Source organism: Ahaetulla prasina, chromosome 17, assembly GCF_028640845.1.
Source record: "Ahaetulla prasina isolate Xishuangbanna chromosome 17, ASM2864084v1, whole genome shotgun sequence".
Taxonomy (NCBI): domain Eukaryota; kingdom Metazoa; phylum Chordata; class Lepidosauria; order Squamata; family Colubridae; genus Ahaetulla; species Ahaetulla prasina.
The window spans coordinates 11,481,759-11,501,804 of NC_080555.1; the positions used below are offsets into that span (position 1 = coordinate 11,481,759).

General features: G+C 45.4%; 1 protein-coding gene across 4 annotated transcripts in view; it reads left to right on the forward strand.

The window, feature by feature from the left end:
• The first annotated feature begins 1,645 nt into the window (after positions 1–1,645).
• The window catches only part of ARHGAP30 (Rho GTPase activating protein 30), a 46,032-nt gene continuing 27,631 nt past the window's right edge, over positions 1,646–20,046 (forward strand). For 2 of the 4 annotated variants that reach the window (XR_009152369.1, XM_058160030.1), the window contains exons 1-2: positions 1,647–2,293; positions 18,924–19,026. Coding sequence is in view for 2 of the 4 variants with exons in the window: in XM_058160030.1 (XP_058016013.1) it covers positions 2,185–2,293; positions 18,924–19,026 (212 nt within the window). In the remaining 2 variants the exon portion in view is untranslated. Of the gene's footprint in view, positions 2,294–18,923; positions 19,027–20,046 lie in introns of all 4 variants that reach the window. The other 2 variants (XM_058160031.1, XM_058160032.1) reach the window with 2 other exon arrangements.

The following is a 20,046-nucleotide window of genomic DNA, read 5'->3' on the forward strand; positions in this document are numbered from 1 at the left end:
CAAGCTCTTCTTGAAAACCTCCAGTGATGAAGCACCCACAACTTCTGGTGGCAAGCCGTTCCACTGGTCAATTGTTCTCACTGTCAGGAAACTTCTCTTGAGTTCTAGATTGGAGATTGTTGTCCCCAGTTCGGGTCTGAGTCTGGTGCCGAAGCCAATGATGGACACCGGACACGGGATGCAGGTTTTCCGATTGCTTTTTATTGGAGTACTCCAAGGCCAAAATGCCAAGAACCAAGAACAAAAGATTAAGAAAGCTTTATATGTTCTCACTACGAGAGAAGGCGGGAGAAGGCGAGATAATAAGAAATATTATATTAAATATTATATTAAATATTAAGGGCCTCTGGTGGCTCAGCAGACTAAGTCTGTCTGTTATTAACACAGCTGCTTGCAATTACTGCAAGTTCAAGTCCCACCAGGCCCAAGGTTGACTCAGCCTTCCATCCTTTATAAGGTAGGTAAAATGAGGACCCAGATTGTTGGGGGGCAATAAGTTGACTTTGTATATAGTCTACAAATGGATGAAGACTATTGCTTGACATAGTGTAAGCCGCCCTGAGTCTTCGGAGAAGGGCGGGATATAAATGCAAATAAAAAAAAAAGATAGAGATAGATGAGATAGATTAGATAGATAGATGATAGATAGATAGATAGATAGATAGATAGATAGATAGATAGATAGATAGATAGATAGATAGATAGATAGATAGATAGATAGGCCTCTGGTGGCTCAGCAGACTAAATCTGTCTGTTATTAACACAGCTGCTTGCAATTACTGCAGGTTCAAGCCCCACCAGGCCCAAGGTTGACTCAGCCTTCCATCCTTTATAAGTAGGTAAAATGAGGACCCAGATTGTTGGGGGCAATAAAAGTTGACTTTGTATATAATATACAAATGGATGAAGACTATTGCTTAACACAGTGTAAGCTGCCCTGAGTCTTCGGAGAAGGGCGGGATATAAATTCAAATAAAAAATAAATAAAATATCATCTAATAAACATTTTAGTAATAATTCTACAATTTGTTCTATTGGTCTCTAGCTGTCCCTATTCCTAAGCCTTGGCTAATGAATGCCCCAGGAGTTATCTAATACGCATTTAATTGGCTGCAGGCCATCTGTATTCCTAATTTTTAGCTGAGGCCTGCAAGTTGTCCAACTCTTGTTACTTTTATCAGTTTTCTAACTACCCAGAATTGTTACAAGATTTTCACATGCATATTTCCTGCAGGTAAGCATTTTTTGTTCTTGCCGGACAGACTCCACAATGACAGTCCTGCTAATTTACTTTCAAGTATATATCATGACCTGGCTTTATTTTAGCATACAGCCCATCACTCTCTTTCCTAATCTTCCACCTGTTACTTCTTGCCCTGTCCTCAGGTGGATTTCTGGCCCCCTCCCCCAGCATAACCTCCTCACCGGTTGCAGGTGCACTTCCTGCTCTTCACAAGCCAAGCGGAGTGGGACAAACCCAAAATGCAAGATTGCAAAGCCGTTCAGCGTTGCCTTCGGAAGTTGTGGGCGCTTCAACACTTCCAAGGAGAGCTTGGACAGCCATCTGTGAGAAATGGTGCAGGGTCTCCTGCCTGGGCAGGGGGTGGTGGTGGTTGGACTACATGACCTACAAGGTCCCTTGTTAATCTGTAATTAATCCTTCACCCTCCAAGCGTTAGCTTGTGACAAGGCAAGGAGCCGTTTGCTGAAAGCTGTTAGCTTGCGCTTTGTGGTTTCGGAGATGCTGTGCAGGGGAAGTTGTGTTTGGAGACAAGCTAAACTCACTTCCTGCCAGGTCTGAGTAAGAACAGAACAATTTTTAATGAGAAAAAAAACAACGGGGCACAGATTTTCTACCTTGCTCTCATCTACCGCCATAAGTTTTTTGGTAACCTCCCAGTTGGCCAAGAACCATACTTCTGGTGGCCCCCTTGGTTGCAAAGACGGATCTCCCAACTTTTCTGAAGGACCTTCGATGCGACGAGCGTTGGAGACGGAGATTAGAATGAATTTAAGGAAGCAGAAGAGCGCCATGGGCCAGTAAATGAGTCCTGGAGAGGCAGGAACTCAACGATCGACAGATTCCTCCTGAAGACCGATGGGCTTGGGCCCGGCCTTGGAAGGAGAAGTTGATACGAGGGTGTAAGTATTGAGGAAGAGGAGGAAAGGCGCTCCTTCGCACCCATGTCGCTGGCCATGAAAGCTCGGCAGAAGGTGAAACGGAAAGGACCGGCGAAAGATCGGGTCTTTGGGTGTGATCTGATGGAACATCTGCAATCATCTGGCCATGACAGTAAGTGGTTGTTGTTGTTTTTTTTGGATACTAGCACTATTTTTACAATCCTCTTGGAAGGTTCATTAGCCCAAACAGGAAACGGGCTGAGAACTTCTGCTAAGCGACAAAACTTGGTTCTGAATGTGCTTTTCAGTGGTTTTCTGGGAAGGCTTCAGCCTTCGTAATCCATAATTAATAAATTATCCATAAATAATAAATATTTAAATAAATAAATCCATAAATAAATATCAATACATAAAATATTTTAATAAATAAATCCATAATTAATAAATAATAAAGCAGGAAGGGACTGGAGGCCTTCTAGTCTGGGGGCCTCCAACTCTGGCTACTTTAAGAATGGTGGACTTCAACTCCCAGAATTCTCCAGCCAGCCAGTATGGCTGGCTGGAGAATTCTGGGAGTTGAGGTCCACAAGACCTAAAGTGGCCAAGATTGGAGACCTCTGCTCTACTCCAGTTTATGCCTGAATCTAGGGCCCTTACGAGAGTCTTCTCCAAGCTCCAGATACATTACTAGGTACTCCCCAAGTGTATTCTGAGACTGACAATCACACCTTGTTAAAGAACAAATAAAAAAATTAAAACCGAATTGGCCAGTCGACAGCGTTATAAAAACAACGTTAAAATCGATGTTTGCAGCTATGAAAAAGCCAAGCAATGAAGCTGATTAAACTGGGGCACAAACTTTCGAAGGACTGAGAAACAGACGTGTGATAAGACCATATTTGGAATATTGCAACCAGTTCTGGTCACCCCAATACAAAATAAAAATAAAAATGTTAGACTGTAGAAATTTCCTAAGAGTGAGAACAAAGAACCAGTGGAATAACTTGCCTCCAGAAGTTGTGGGCGCTCCATCACTATAGGTTTTTAAGAAGAGACTGGACAGCCATTTGACCTGGATGGTATGTCCTGCTTGGGCAGGGGGTTGGACTAAAAGACCTCTAAGATCCCTATTGTTCTTTGTGTCTACTGTAATTCCAAGGCTGAAATTCCTCTATGGTCAAGTCGATCCTAATCTGCTGAGTTTACAAAACCAGGAGATAGTCAGCAAATTTTCTGTGAATCATCCTAGATAGGGCCATTTGATTAATCGGTGGCATGAGATACCAAAAAACCCCCCAGCAAAACACAAATATTAAGGGTGCCTCAAAATGGAGTCACGGTGTGAGGATGGCAGCCAAAATTCAAGATTTCTGTAGCACCTTTTCCGATTGGTAAATTTTACGAATCCACGTAAGCTTTGGTAAGCTGCATCCGATGACGTGAATTGTAGCTGATTAAAAGTTTACGGCTTTTAATTAAAGTTGCTAACTACACAAGGCACCGCTGGGCTTATTCTGATCCAAAACGAGCTGAAGTTACAATCTATAGGAGCCCACTCAGTTTTACAGCTCAGAAAGTGTTTGTTTCACTCAAATGTCTACTTTTAAACGTCTGCTGTTTCTGAAATAGACATTAGCCGCCGTGCAGAGTTTGAGATCAGTAAAATGATGCTATCTTTCCTGGATGTTAATCCTTGCCCGCCATCCAGGATTGTCGTATTGAATCTCAGATATGGATTATTAGGGCTGTGATTGCTGTGTCATTTTTCAGTTACCTCAACCACCATATTGGACATGAGTTCGGTTTCTCTTTCCTGCCCTTCCTTTTTTGAACTCCATTCACACATGCTTTAGCCGGACCAGAACATTCTAAAAAAAAAATTTCTTAAACTTTTACATTCAGGTCGAAAATGAAAACTGTTTGCATATGGAATAATTGTGTGGAAATAATAATAATAAGAAGAAGAAATATGCTATTAGATAGAAATATGTATTAGATATATTTCTGAAGGAGAGGGGAATTGAGAGTGTGATTATGTGTGGTGTGACTAGAGATTATAATTTAGGAATTATTTTAGATTATGATTGTTAGTTTTGATACCCTGCATTTCGTTCTGGGAAGTCGGGGGGTGGGAGGGGGGGGGGGGGGGGGGGGGGGTTTGGTAGAGATGGAGTGATGGTTAATGTACAGGGATTATTGAAGATGTATAAATATAATTAATGCAGGGTCGGGTCTGCCCAGTTACCATTTTAGAACGGTGGGGAGGGAGAAAAGAGAGAGTAGGAGGTAGGAAAGAGGAGAAGAGGAAGGAAGAGGGGTAGAAGAGGGAGAAGGAAGGTGTAGGGTGGAGGGAGGAGAGGATGTAGATAAGAGAAGGAGAGGAAGGTCTGGAAAGTAGAAGAAGGTAGAAGAGGGAAGAGTGTTAAAAAGGGGGGTGGTGACTGGGCAAGCCCGACTAATTGTATACAACTGTACATTGGATGAATTATTTGATATGATTGTAAAAATAAAACTTTTTATAAAAAAAAAAAAGAAGAAGAAATATGCTGTATATTGTGCAGATCAGGCCCAGTTCACGTCTCCTAATGCACAACAGAGTTTACTTAATTCCTCTTGTTGAAATTGAAATAACCGTGGGAGTTGCATTCAGCTTGTTTTTACTTTTTTATTTATAAATTATTAAATTTATATGCTCCCCGGCGCGACCGACAATGTTTCATGGTGCAAGAGCTAGAAAATATTTCTAATAAAGAAAACAGAGCATCTGTCAATATTCTAGCAAATTCCAGACGAAATAGTAAAAGATATTCAGCGATGTTAAGTTTATGATGAAAAATATCAAACCAAAGTTGAAAGCAGACATGGTCAAACCCACAGTCGCATTCCACCACTAATTCAGAATAATACAGGTCGTCCTTAATTTACGACAGTTCGTTTAGTGACCGTTTGAAGTTAAAATAGTGAAAAAAAGGACTAATGACCGTTTTTCACACTTACGACCGTTCCAGCGTCTCCATGGCAACATGATCAAAATTCAGATGCTTGGCCACTGACTCATATTTATGACAGTCGTAGTGTCCTGGGGTCATGTGATCCCCTTTTGTGACCTTCTGACAAGCAACTTCAATGGGAAAGCCAGATTCACTGAACAACTATGTTGTGTTGAGTTGTGTGACTAACTCAACAATTCAACAAATTCCATGATTCACTTAACAACTAGGGGCAAAATTCTCTTTATAACTGTTTCACTTAACAAGAGAAATTTTGAGGTCATAAGTCATGGACTACCTGTATAGAATAGAATGGAATAGAATAGAGTAGAGTAGAGTAGAGTAGAGTAGAGTAGAGTAGAGTAGAGTAGAGTAGAGTAGAGTAGAGTAGAGGTAGAGTAGAGTGGAGTAGAGTGAGGTAGAGTAGAGTGGGTAGAGTGGGTAGAGTGGGTAGAGTGGAGAGTAGAGTAGAGTAGAGTAGAGTAGAATAGAATAGGATAGGATAGGATAGGATAGGATAGAATAGGATAGGATAGAATAGAATAGAGTAGAGTAGAGTAGAATACAGTAGAGTAGAGTAGAGTAGAGTAGAGTAGAGTAGAGTAGAGTAGAATAGAATAGAATAGAATAGAATAGAATAGAATAGAATAGAATAGAATAGAACAGGAGTGAAAGGAGTTCAACCCCCTGCTCAAGCAGAAGACCCTCTACCATTTCAGACAATTTAAAAAAAAACCTTGAGTGACGAAGCACCCACGTCTGGAGGCAAGTTGTTCCACTGGTTAATTGATCTCCCTGTCAGGAAATTTCTAGGTTGCTTCTCTCATTGATAAGTTTCCACCCATCGCTTCCTGTCCTGCCTTCAGGTGCTTTGGAGAATAGTTTGACTCCCTCTTCTTTGTGGCAGCCCCTCAAATATTGGAAGACTCCTAGCATGTCACCTCAGCCTTTCTCTTTGTTAAACTAGATAAATTCGACTAATTTATTTCTCATTACAAGTTAATATAGCATGGATCCTGGTAGCCCCTTACTTTCTGTCCTGAGAGGTCCTGGTTACCACCCGATATTTTAAGATGGAGCAAAGATTTGATATCTTGGAGCAAGCGGAGTTTCTCATGAGGCTGTCACCAAATGGCTGAGACGGAGGACATAATGACAAGGTGCCCATTTTTCAGAAGTTAAGTTGTGGGGAATCGTCGATCCAGGATATCCAGGCTTACAGCCAGCCAACGAAGAAGCAGGACAAGGCCCTGAATCAGCTTTTCTTATCAGGATCCCTGCCCAGGTGGCTGTGGTTTTTTAATACAAGGGTCTCCAACTTTGGTCCCTTTAAGACTTGTGGACTTCAACTCCCAGACTCTTAAAGGGACCAAGGTTGGAGACCCCTCTTTTAATAGATTCTTTTCACTTTAAAAAAAATAGACCAGAAACTATATGCTACAAAGTTCTAGAATCAATTTTTATTTCTTTTTTTTTAATTTTTATTTTAATACAAACAAACCATCTTCCACTAAACAGGGCATTGTCTGGATTAAAATTTACAGCCATATTTCATTATTTGTCTATTCTTAACTTGAGCGGCGGCTCAGTTGGCTAAGACGCTGAGCTTGTCGATCGAAAGGTCGGCAGTTCAGCGGTTCGAATCCCTAGTGCCGCATAACGGGGTGAGCTCCCGTGACTTGTCCCAGCTTCTGTCAACTTAGCAGTTCGAAAGCAGGTAAAAATTGCAAGTAGAAAAATAGGGACCACCTTTGGTGGGAAGGGAACAGCGTTCCGTGAGCCTTTGGCGTTGAGTCAGGCCGGCCACATGACCACAGCGCTGGCTCTTCGGCTTTGAAACGGAGATAAGCACTGCCCCCTAGAGTCAGGAACGACTAGCACACAAGTGCAGGGGAACCTTTACATTTACCTTTAACTTAATACTGATATACATAGCATATCTAATATTGTAACAATTCTCTTCTTAGCTTATTTAATTCTATTAATATATTTTCTGCATTTCACTAATCTACTTTTTTTCTCTAATATTCACATTTATTCTCTAGCCATCGGTAAAATAGTTCCCTTGCAATATCATATTCAGTTTGTTCCTTCTCTTTAATTGCCAGCGTTAATCTGTTCATTTCTACACATTCTAATATTTTCCTAATCACCTTCTCATCCTTAGGAATCTCTTCACTTTTCCAATTTTGTGCAAATACAATCTTAGCTGCGGTTATTACACGGATAATCAAACATACATTCTCTTTACTTTAAGCTTCTGGTAAAATCCCCAACAAAAATATTTCCGGTTTCAAATCAACATATTGTTGTAGGAGCCTTTATTTCTATGATTGCCTCTATCTGCCGCCTAGCCTTACAAACCTTATTCGCAAATAAAAATGGTAGCTAGCTTGATTTAAAAGATGCCCACTTGCTCCCTAAAGCAGTGTCTCCCAACCTTGGCCACTTTGAGATGGATGGATTTCACTCCCCAAATTCCTCCGCTAACACACTCCCTGGGGCAGGGGTCTGCAAACTTGGCTCCTTTAAGACTTGTGGACTTCAACTCCCAGAGTTCCTCAGCCAGCTGGCTGAGGAACTCTGGGAGTTGAAGTCCACAAGTCTTAAAGGAGCCAAGTTTGCAGACCCCTACCCTGGGGAATTCCGGAGGCCTAAATCCACCCATCTCAAAGTTCCCAAAACTTTCCCTCCCCCCCTCAACCATTAAACATAAACTTTAAAAATGTATACAGAACATTTTGTTGTTCTGAATTGAATATTAGACATGGTGGCCCCTGTTGTATTTCCTGACTGGGGAATTCTGGGAGTTGAAATCCACACCTCTTTAAGTTGTCAAGACTGACAACTTTAAACCCTTGTCCCAAAAGTCAAAAGGTAAAAGTTCCAAAATGGGAAACATTATAGAGCAGCGGTTCTCAACCTGTGGGTCGGGACCCCGTTGGGGGTCGAATGACGATTTTCCAGGGGTCGCCTAAGACCATCGGAAATATGGGAAGTATACTTGCGAGCCGAAGAATCGCGCTCCAATGGTTGACTCCACAAGCCAGCTGCAGGCTCTTCAAATCGCTAGCCGAATTCGGCTTCAGGCGCGATGAATTAAAAAAGAGAGAAATCTTTGCTCTGATGTCTCCCTCTCAAGCCAGCTGCAATCACTCCCAATCGCTAGCCTAATCTGGCTTCAGGCGCCATAAACTTAATAGGGGAGGAGTCTCCGCTTTAATGCCTCTGTCCTCAAGGCAATCGCAAGCAGTTCAGATCGCTAGCCAATACGGCTTCAGGCGCGATAAATTCAAAACGAAAATAATTTTATGGTTGGGGTCGCCACATCGTGGGGAATTGTATTAAAGGGGTCGCCACATCGTGGGGAATTGTATTAAAGGGATCGCAGCACTATAAAGGTTGAGAACCACTGTTATAGAGAAAGATGTTTGGTGCCTGCCTTGTCTGTGTCAACATTTTAAGACCCTCCATGGTTTCACCCAGTGGTCCCCTTTTTGATGCTCTGCACATGCGCAGAAGGTCCTTTGCGAACCAGTAGTGAAGGTACGTGAATACCTGATCTCACCAAACTGCACATTTTCCCACTGGTTAGAAGCCTAAACTTTTAAATGTTGGTACAGAGCATCTATCAATCTCTGTTCCCAGATGAAGCACAGACTTTGGGTTGATGCAATCCCTTCCCAGTGTCTCCACTGCTCCACCTTGTAGTTCCTGCCACCCTGGCCTGCATGGCTATTAGCCCTGGGTGTTGGCACCCAAGTCAGATCATTTGATGGATGTCAGGTTGAGATTCCATCACCCATTCTTACTCCAACATATACGGTACGAACTGTATGCAAGAGAAGAAATGCATATTTGATGGACACGGTTCCACCTGTTTTTTTGTCGACCGCTGAGATACACAAAAGGCTGGGTTGGGCGCCGGCCCACTTCCTTGTGCACAGCTTGTGCGGCACACAGGAAGTCATCTGGGAGGTGGCCCTTAACAGCCCAGCTAGCAAGGAAGGCAGGAGAAGCAAATCTATTACAACTCGTTGTGACTTCCTTGTTTGAGCTGTTGCCCCAGCCTTTTGTCCCTGGGAGTGGTTGCATCAATATTGTGGTTGAGCAAACTTGCAGACAAGGACAAGGACATTAACAAGCCAATCCTTCCCTTGTCGTGATTGATGTTGTAGTCTTACCAGAACACCTTGTGATACAAACAGTTGAAGGAGATACTTAGGTCTAGCCCAGGGGTCTGCAAACTTGGCTCTTTTAAGACTTGTGGACTTCAACTTCCAGAGTTCCTCAGAGGAACTCTGGGAGTCGAAGTCCACAAGTCTTAAAAGAGCCAAGTTTGCAGACCCCTGGGCTAGCCTGTTGAAAAGAAGGATTAAGGAGGAACATGATACCGGTCATCCAGTATTTGAGGGGCTGCCACAAAGAAGAGGGAGGTCAAGCCAGGGGTGAAATCCAGCAGGTTCTGACAGGTTCTGGAGAACCGGTAGCGGACATTTTGAGCAGTTCGGAGAACCGGCAAATGCCACCTCTGGCTGGCCCCAGAGTGGGGAGGGAATGGAGATTTTGCAGTATCCTTCCCCTGGAGTGGGGAGGGAATGGAGATTTTGCAGTTTCCTTCCCCTGGAGTGGGGATTTTGCAGTATCCTTCCCCTGGAGTGGGGAGGGAATGGAGATTTTGCAGTTTCCGTCCCCTGGAGTGGGGATTTTGCAGTATCCTTCCCCTGGAGTGGGAAGGGAATGGAGATTTTGCAGTATCCTTCCCCTGGAGTGGGGAGGGAATGGAGATTTTGCAGTATCCTTCCCCTGGAGTGGGGAGGGAATGGAGATTTTGCAGTATCCTTCCCCTGGAGTGAGGAGGGAATGGAGATGTTGCAGTATCCTTCCCCTGGAGTGGGGTGGGAATGGAGATTTTGCAGTATCCTTCCCCTGGAGTGAGGAGGGAATGGAGATGTTGCAGTATCCTTCCCCTGGAGTGGGGTGGGAATGGAGATGTTGCAGTATCCTTCCCCTGGAGTGGGGAGGGAATGGAGATTTTGCAGTATCCTTCCCCTGGAGTGAGGAGGGAATGGAGATATTGCAGTATCCTTCCCCTGCCATTCCCACTAAGCCACGCCCACAGAACCGATAGTAAAAAAAATTGGATTTCACCACTAGGTCAACCTATTCTCCAAAGCACCTGTGGACAGAACAAGAAGTAATGGATGGAAACCTATCAACTTGGAACGAAGGAGAAATTTGTGGCCTCTGACCCGGCATTGCTCTCGACCAGCTCCTTGGTATTCCGAGGAGCTGAGAGAGAGGAAACGCCGGAAAAGACGCCTGGAGAGTGATTGGAGGGCCAGCCGTTCTGAATCTGATCGAACACTAGTTAGGTCTCATATTCAGACCTATCTAGTGGCGATAAAAGTGGCAAAACGTGAGTAGTTTTCCGCTCTTATTGCCCAGCCGCCCTGTTTAGGGTGACCCGCTCCCTACTTCATCAGGGGGCATGGGAGGACCCCTTGCAGGGTCGTGCTGAGGATTTTGGACAATATCTGCACGATAAAATCGCTCAGATTCGGGATGGGCTGGATCGGATTTGGGTAGATCCAGGTGGGATGATGGAGGCCGTTCTTGATGATGTTATCTGGGATGAGTTTGATTCTGTGGCTCCCGAGGACATGGACAGGATACTGGGGAGGCTGAATGCGACCACATGTTTGCTGGACCCGTGTCCCTCCTGGTTGGTACTGGCCACACAGGAGGTTACACGAGGCTGGCTACAGGGAATCGTTAATGCTTCTTTGATGGAGGGTGTCTTCCCATCCGCCTTGAAAGAGGCGGTGGTGAGGCCCCTTCTCAAGAAGCCTTCCCTGGATCCAGCTATTTTATCGAACTATCGTCCTGTCTCCAACCTTTGTTTTGTGGCAAAGGTTGTCGAGAGTGTGGTGGCACAACAGCTTCCCCGGTACCTGGATGAAACTGTCTATCTAGACCCGTTCCAGTCCGGTTTCCGACCTGGGTACAGCACGGAGACGGCCTTGGTCGCGTTGGTGGATGATCTCTGGAGGGCTCGGGATAGGGGTTGTTCCTCTGTCCTGGTCCTATTAGATCTTTCAGCGGCTTTTGATACCATCGACCATGGTATCCTGCTGCAACGGCTGGAGAGATTGGGAGTGGGGGGCACCGTTTTTCGGTGGTTACCCTCCTATCTCTCTGACCGATTGCAGATGGTGTTGGCAGGGGGGCAGAGGTCGGCCGCGAGGTGCTTCACGTGTGGGGTGCCACAGGGGTCAGTTCTCTCGCCTCTCCTGTTCAACATCTATATGAAGCCGCTGGGTGAGATCATCCGTGGTTTTGGGGTGAGGTACCAACTGTACGCTGATGATACACAGCTGTATATTTCCACCCCTGACCACCCCAACAAGGCTGTTGAAGTGATGTCCCGGTGCCTGGAGGCCGTGCGGGTCTGGATGGGGAGGAACGGTCTTCGACTCAATCCCTCCAAGACTGAGTGGCTGTGGATGCCGGCATCCCGGTACAGCCAGCTGGTTCCATCACTGACTGTTGGAGCCGAGTCATTGGCCCCTGTGGAGAGGGTTCGCGACTTGGGCGTTCTCCTGGATGCTCGGCTGTCGTTAGAAGATCATATGACGGCTGTCACCAGGGGAGCTTTTTATCAGGTGCGCCTGATACACCAGTTGTGCCCCTTCATAGACTGGGATTCCCTATGCATGGTCACTCATGCCCTCGTCACTTCCCACCTGGACTACTGTAACGCTCTCTACATGGGGCTCCCCTTGAAGAGCACCCGGAGGCTCCAACTGGTCCAGAATGCGGCTGCGCGGGTAATAGAGGAGCTACTCATGGCTCCCATATAACACCTCTCCTGTGCAAGCTGCACTGGTTGCCGGTGGTCTTCCGGGTGCAATTCAAGGTGTTGGTTACCACCTTTAAAGCGCTCCATGGCATAGGACTGAGCTATTTACGGGACCGCCTGCTGCCACTGATAGCCTCCCACCAACCTGTGCGCTCACACAGGGAGGGTCTCCTCAGGGTGCCGTCAGCCAAACAATGTCGGCTGGTGACCCCCAGGGGAAGAGCCTTCTCTGTGGGAGCACCTGCCCTATGGAATGAGCTTCCTCTGGGGTTACGATTACTCCCCGACCTCCGGACCTTCCGACGTGAACTCAAGACCTTTCTTTTTTACCGCGCAGGGCTGGCCTAATGCATTATGGTTTTTAATTGGGGCTTTTTTTAATCATTTTTCTATTAATAGTTTTAAATGGGGTTAGCCAAATTGAATTAGATTTTTAAAATGTTTTTAATTCTATTTATAAAATTGTTTTTATGTTGGCTGTAAACCACCCTGAGTCCTTTGGGAGAAGAGCGGTATAGAAATCAAATAAATTCTAATTCTAATTCTAAATTAACCAGTGGAATAGCTTCCCTCCAGAAGTGCTGGGTACTCCATCACTGAAGGTTTCGAAGAAGAAGATTTTGTCTGAAATGGTATATAGGGTCTCCTGCTTCGGCAGGGGGTTGGACTAGAAGACCTCCAAGGTCCCTTCCAACTCTGTTATTCGGTAATTCTATGAACATAGATCTCTAGGTCTCTATTTCTCTACCACGGTGGAGTCCTGTCTCCAATGATTTGCACCCTTCCTGGTTTCCACATGAGTCTAATTCCTGAGGTTAAATAACATATCAGGAGAGGTTTTGTTAAGGTAGGGATGGTCAGGGAGGTTGCAGAGTTATGTAAAGATGTATCGCAGAAGACAACCAGAGCAAAAGCAACATTTTTAACATCTCCAAGAAGAAAAGAAATTTCGTTGTGACTTGTTAGATGTTGATCCTGCGTTTTCTTCAAGAAACCCGAAGTATCTTACGTGGAGGTCTCCCTCAATTCTATGTTTACCGTAACAACAACCCAGCAAAATAGGTCAGATCAGAGGAGCCTCCGAACCTGGCAACTTTATGACTTGTGGACTTCAATTCCCAGAATTCCCTAGCCAGCATGGAAAAATATTGCTCCAAGCTATTTCACAAAGCTGGTGTTTATTTTATTTATTTTTTATTTATTTATTTATTTTGTCACAATAATATATATAAGTATAAGTATGGGTTTTAAACTGGATTTTAAATGGGGTTTTATACTATGTATTTTATAATTTTAAATTATTAGCCATATCGAATAAGTCTTTTAATTGGGTTTTGTTTTATTGTACTGTATTGTATTTTATCTGGCTGTTAACCGTCCTGAGTCCTTCGGGAGAAGGGCGGTATAAAAATTAAATTATTATTATTATTATTATTATTATTATTATTATTATTATTATTATTATTATTATTAGTTGTAGTAGTAGTAGTAGTAGTAGTATTATTATTAGTATTATTAGTATTACTATTACTACTATTATTATTATTATTACTATTATTATTATTATTATTATCATACAAAAAAGATTATATAGTATATAAGCATATATATGAGTAGATATTAGGAGGTATAAGCATATATATATATGAAGAAGAAGAAAAAGAAAAACAATAGGACAGGAACGGTAGGCACGTTTGTGCGCTTATGCACACCCCTTATGGTCCTCTTAGGAATGGGGTGAGGTCAATATTAGAAAGTTTTTGGTTAAAGCTTTTGGGATTATGGGAAGAGACCACAGAGTCAGGTAAAGTGTTCCAAGCACTGATGATTCTGTTACAGAAGTCATATTTTCTGCAATCTAGATTAAAGCGGTTGGCATTAAGTTTAAATTTATTTATTTTTATTTATTTATTTGCATTTATATCCCGCCCTTCTCCGAAGACTCAGGGCGGCTTACACTATGTTAAGCAATAGTCTTCATCCATTTGTATATTATATACAAAGTCAACTTTTATTGCCCCCCCCCAACAATCTGGGTCCTCATTTTACCTACCTTATAAAGGATGGAAGGCTGAGTCAACCTTGGGCCTGGTGGGACTTGAACATGCAGTAATTGCAAGCAGCTGTGTTAATAACAGATTGTCTTAGCAGTCTGAGCCACCTATTAGTTGCTCTAGTATTATTGCAATTAAAGCTGAAGTAGTCTTTGACAGGAAGGACATTACAATAGATGATTCTATGAGTTAAGCTTAGGTCTTGTCGAAGGCGACGGAGTTCTAAGTTTTCCAAGCCTAGGATTTCAAGTCTGGTGGGATAAGGTATTTTATTGTTTTCAGAGGAATGGAGAACTCTTCTTGTAAAATATTTCTGGACACGTTCAATTGTATTGATGTCAGAAATTGTGTTGCGTAGAACAACAGGAGAAGGAGGAGGCTTTCTTTCTGAGCAGAAAGTAGAATGAAAAGTACATCAGCCAGCCTGGGAAGGCCATGAGATGACCCAACAAATGTGAATAGAAACACGCTGACGTCTTCAGCGCCATGTTTTATTTCTGGGTTGCTTTCTATCTTTCACTTCCTGTCTCTGGCTCAGAAATGAAATCATGCAGGGACTCCACCCGCTCGCCCAATCTGAACGAGGAAGCCCAACTGGAAATCTTGCTGGCTTACTCATGAGCAACCATTTCTTATTTGTGGCACCTTGGCAGAGCAGTGACCTGCGTGTTGTGTCTGCGGCCCCCGAGCCAGGCCAGCTGCCAGAAAGTGACTTGGACAGTGAGGGGGAAGGGCCATCAGGACTTACCTCGGGAGCACCGGCTTCCCTGGCTCAGCTCCAGGAGCCAGAAGCAGGCCAGGTGGAAGAGATAACGAGGCCTCCATCCCCTGACTCTTTCCCCCCCCCCAAGGCCACGCCTGCAGACCCGGCTGACGGCAATCAGGCATGGTTGAATCCTAGGTTTCGTAGGCAGGAGAGGCGGGAACAACAGAAGCAGGGGTGGGGCAGGCCTAGGAAGTGCTGAGTCAGGGAGCCACACCCCACAGGATATAAAAGGCAGCCAGAGCTGCTGTGTCTCTTTGTATCAGACAAATCTACTGATTGACTAGAGCTGACGTTTGTGACTCACCAGTGTCGTGGAAGATAACGAGGGCTCTTGGCAGACGCTGGCTCTTTTGTCGCCAGAGCTGATAGTGCCGGCTAATTAAGCCATCATTCGGACGGAGGCGGAGGAGGACAGAACAGTGCGGCTTTCGGATGTATGGACTTCAATTCCCAGAATTCCCCAGCCGGTGTGCTGGGAATTGAAGTCCATCCATGCTGGCTGGGGGATTCTGGGTGTTCAAGTCCAATACTTGAGGGGCTGTCACAGAGAAGAAGGGGACAACTTTGGGCAACTCCAAAGCACCTGAAGACAGGAGAAGAAGCTGTGGTTGGAAACTAATCAAGGAGAGAAGCAACCTAGAACTAAGGAGAAATTTCCTGCCAGTGAGAACAATTAAGCAGTGGAACGGCTTGCCACCAGAAGTTGTGGGTGCTTCATCACTGGAGATTTTTAAGAACAGACTGGACAGCCATTTGTCTAAAATGGTACCAAGGTCTCCTGCTTGAGCGGGGGGTTGGACTAGAAGACCTCCAAGGTCCCTTCCAACCCTATGATTCTATGTCCTATAGCCAGTCGTGAATCTATCCAGATTCTTTTCTACGATTCTACACCTTATTGTCACTAGGGTTGAGACTCACTGCTGTAGAGGACATGCAGTTGTACATTATGTTTCCTCTGGCTTGTTGTTAGTTGTGAAGTCGTGTCCGACCCATCGCGACCCCATGGACAACGTTCCTCTAGGCCTTCCTGTCCTCTACCATCCTCTGGAGTCCATTTAAGCTCACGCCGACTGCTTCAGTGACTCCATCCAGCCATCGCATTCTCTGTCGTCCCATTCTTCTCCTTTTGCCCGCCATCTTTCCCAGCATTCGGCTCTTCTCCAGTGAGCCCTTCCTTCCCATTAGGTGGCCAAAGTATTTGAGTTTCCTCATCAGGATCTGGCCTTCTAAAGAGCAGTCAGGGTTGATCTCCTCTAGGACTGACCGGTTGGATGGCCTTGCAGTCCAAGGGACTTGCAGGAGTCTTCTCCAGCACCAGAGTTCAAAGGCCTCCATTCTTTGGCGCTCAGCCTTCCTTATGGCTTAGTCAATTCTAAATAAATTTCTCCCAGACATCAAGAATGGGGGACATTTAACAGAGACAGGGATGATAAAACCATGACCGAAGATTGTTGGTGGGCTTCCAGAATTTGCTGTTGGGCAGAGATATTATTTTGCTTCTTTCCTCCCTCATTCAGTTTGTGGAAAGATCATTTCTTCTAGAGGTTTATGTTGTCGGAGACGAGAATTCCTGGAGAAGAACATTCCAGAGAAATTCTCATAGGGAGAGTGTGATATGCATGTTGGTGGTGACCACGTGTGTTTTCCTGTGCAAAATCCTCTCTGCGGTCTCTTGTTTTCCACTCACCTCTAAGAAAAAAGGCAGGAGGACCTGTATGTCTATGTCTATCTCTATCATCCAGGTTGTCCAAAGATTTTTTCCAAAAGGAAATTGGACTTTCTTGTTTTATTTTTTCCTTTTGAAAACATTTCACTTCTCATGTCAGGGTTCCAAGTAATAGACCCATAGCAAGCCAAACTCCGAGGCAGGCAGATTCCTCAAAGAATAGCTTTATTGGACATACCATATTGGCACAGACCTGGTGAAAACCGACTCAGAAGTTTCCCACGGTTTTCACCTAATTAAAAGTAAAGGTTGTCACTTTCTCAAAACAATCAATCACATTTATTTATTTATTTATTTATTATTTACATTTCTATACCGCCCTTCTCCGAAGACTCAGGGCGGTTTACAGCCAAGTTAAAAAGACATATACAAAAATTAAAACACAATATTTGAAATTTAAAAATCTGAAACCATAAGGCCGAATATTAAAATAACAAGAAATAAAACCACTCAATTAAAAATTACTCTTAGGCCAACCCTGCTCATTGAAACAAAAAAGTCTTGAGCTCGTGCTTAAAGGCCCGGAGGTCGGGAAGAAGGCGTAGCCCCAGAGGCAGTTCGTTCCATAGGGTAGGTGCCCCCACAGAGAAGGCTCTGCCCCTGGGGGCCGCCAGCCGACATTGTTTAGCTGACGGCACCCCGAGGAGACCCTCCCTGTGGGAGCACACAGGTCGATGGGAGGCTATTGGCGGCAGTAGGCGGTCCCGTAAGTAACCTGATCCTATGCCATGGTCCAATCACAGCTCTGTCTGGTTGCCTGGTGACATCACTCCGCCTTCCTCTGACCAGGTGTGAGAATGACCTTGGTTCCCAAGAGAAAGTTATTTTGTTTTGGCTACAAAACCCCAGCTATCTCAAATCCCCCCCCTCTCTATCCCTCAGCTCCAGTGTGACAACACTGAAGCTTCCAAGATGGCTCCGGTCAGGTCAGCTTCAAGGTTGACGTCTCATCCAAGAAGTTCCTTCGGTTCATGAAGCTTGAATTGAACCTGAACTGAAGCAGTTTCATGAAATTCGTGAACTGAAGAAGCCTCTTGGATGAGAAATGAAATGTTTTCAAAGGAAAAAAAACCCAAGAAAGTCTAGTTGACTTTGTCGTGTCCCACTCCTCCGCTGACGGCCGGGTCAGGGAAATCCGAATCAGGCGTGCCTCTGCAGCTCTGCCAAAGTCCTAGCAAAGTCCTCAGAGCAGGCAGGAGACCAGAAAGTGACTTCAGCAAGATATGTTAGACTTTGCCTGACTCAGAGAATGCCAGAAAGCAGATCCTTTATATAGGCCATGGGGTGTGGCTCCATGACTCAGCACTTATCCAGGCCTGCCCCTCCCTTCCTTCTGTCGCCGCCGCCTATCAATTCTTCTGAAGGGAGGGTCACTCCAGTCTGCAGCTGTTGGTAATTGACCTTCCTCAGGCTCACATGCTGTGGGGGAGGGGGGGGTCTAGTTGCTCCGTTTGCCTGGGCATGGAGCCAGAGCTGGGGGCTGGAGGTACTTCTTCCTCCTCAGCCTGTCTGGGCATGGAGCCAGGACTGGGGCCGGGAGGCATACTAGGACATTCCTCAGCGTTCAGAAGCAGGTAAGAAAGCCCCAGCTGCGGTGAAAGCGGGCGAGACACAACAGACTTTGGAAAAAGCACCTTTGGGAAAGTGGTGGGATTCAAATAATTTAACAACCAGGTCTCTGCCCTAATGACCTGCTGGGTAGGTGTGGCCATGGTACATATGTCCAGGGAGTGTGACAGGCAGCACTCGGCCCCCTGGGAGCAAAAACGGGCTGTAGGGGAAGGACACACCGCATCTCCGCACCCCATTTTGGGCCTAGTAGGCCTCCTTGCACTTAACTGGGAGCCAAAATGGGGCATGTGTGGAAGTGGTGGGATTCAGCCAGTTCTGTCCGGATCGTGCAAAACAGTAGCAGCGACTGCGGGAGGCTTCACCCACCTGCCCAGACCTAATGTGCGACTACTGCGTGCGCGCACTCACATTTGCGAATCGGTAGGAAAGGTAAGTGAATCCCAACTCTGGCGTGGGGACTCCTGGAAGGGGAGGGGCGGGGCCAGCCAGTAATTTAACTGCCGGTTCACCCGAACCGGCCCGAACCAGCTGAATTTTACTACTGCTTTGGGATCGAGAGAGATGCCTCCCATGGGATTTTATCAACCAGTGATGGAGGAATGTTGAGTTGACCAAGGATGAGGTGTGAGTGGATTGCCTTCGATTGTTCAACCAGCACCCCAGGGATTGCCAGTCTTCCTGGTTTTCCAAACTTTGCGGAAGTCCTAATTTAGGAGAAACGTTAGGAGGAAATTACCCAGTATTTTAGGTGAGTGATGAGCTTTTCCTAGCTGATTTGAGAGCTTCTTGGAGAGATTTACCATTCCCAAATTGAATCTTGGTGCTTCTCCAGTTCCCCAGGTCCTGAAGAGCTGCACAGAGTTTGTGGAAAAGCGCGGGATTGTGGACGGCATCTACCGGCTCTCCGGAGGCTCTTTAAACATCCAAAAATTAAGGTAAAGATGGGAATATCAGTTTGGATTTGAGTACCAAACAGCATCTCTAAACTAAGAGAGCGAGAGCGAGAGCGAGAATGAGAGTGAGAGTGAAAGCGAGAGAGAGCACAGCACCATGACCTGGTCACCATGATACAAAAAAGATGTTGAGACTCTAGAACAGTGGTTCTCAACCTTTATAGTGCTGCGACCCCTTTAATACAATTCCCCACGATGTGGCGACCCCTTTAATACAATTCCCCACGATGTGGCGACCCCAACCATAAAATTATTTTCGTTTTGAATTTATCGCGCCTGAAGCCGTATTGGCTAGCGATCTGAACTGCTTGCGATTGCCTTGAGGACGGAGGCATTAAAGCGGAGACTCCTCCCCTATTAAGTTCATCACGCCTGAAGCCAGATTAGGCTAGCGATTGGGAGTGATTGCAGCTGGCTTGAGAGGGAGACATCAGAGCAAAGATTTCTCTCTTTTTTAATTCATCCGCCTGAAGCCGAATTTGGCTAGCGATTTGAAGAGCCTGCAGCTGGCTTGTGGAGTCAACCATTGGAGCGCGATTCTTCGACTCGCAAGTATACTTCCCATATTTCCGATGGTCTTAGGCGACCCCTGGCAAATCGTCATTCGACCCCCAACGGGGTCCCGACCCACAGGTTGAGAACCGCTGCTCTAGAAAGAGGGCAGAAAAGAGCAACAAAGAGGATCAGAAGGCTGAAGGCTAAAACATACGATGAACAGTTGCAGGAATTGGGGTATGCCTAATCTAATAAAGAGGGACGCGGTGGCTAAGACGCTGAGCTTGTCGATCGAAAGGTCGGCAGTTCAGTGGTTCGAATCCCTAGCGCCGTGTAATGGGGTGAGCTCCCGTTACTTGTCCCGTTACTTCTGCCAACCTAGCAGTTTCAAAAGCACATAAAAAATGCAAGTAGAAAAATAGGGACCACCTTTGGCGGGAAGGTCACGGTGTTCCTTGCGCCTTTGGTGTTGAGTCATGCTGGCCACGTGACCACGGAGACGTCTTC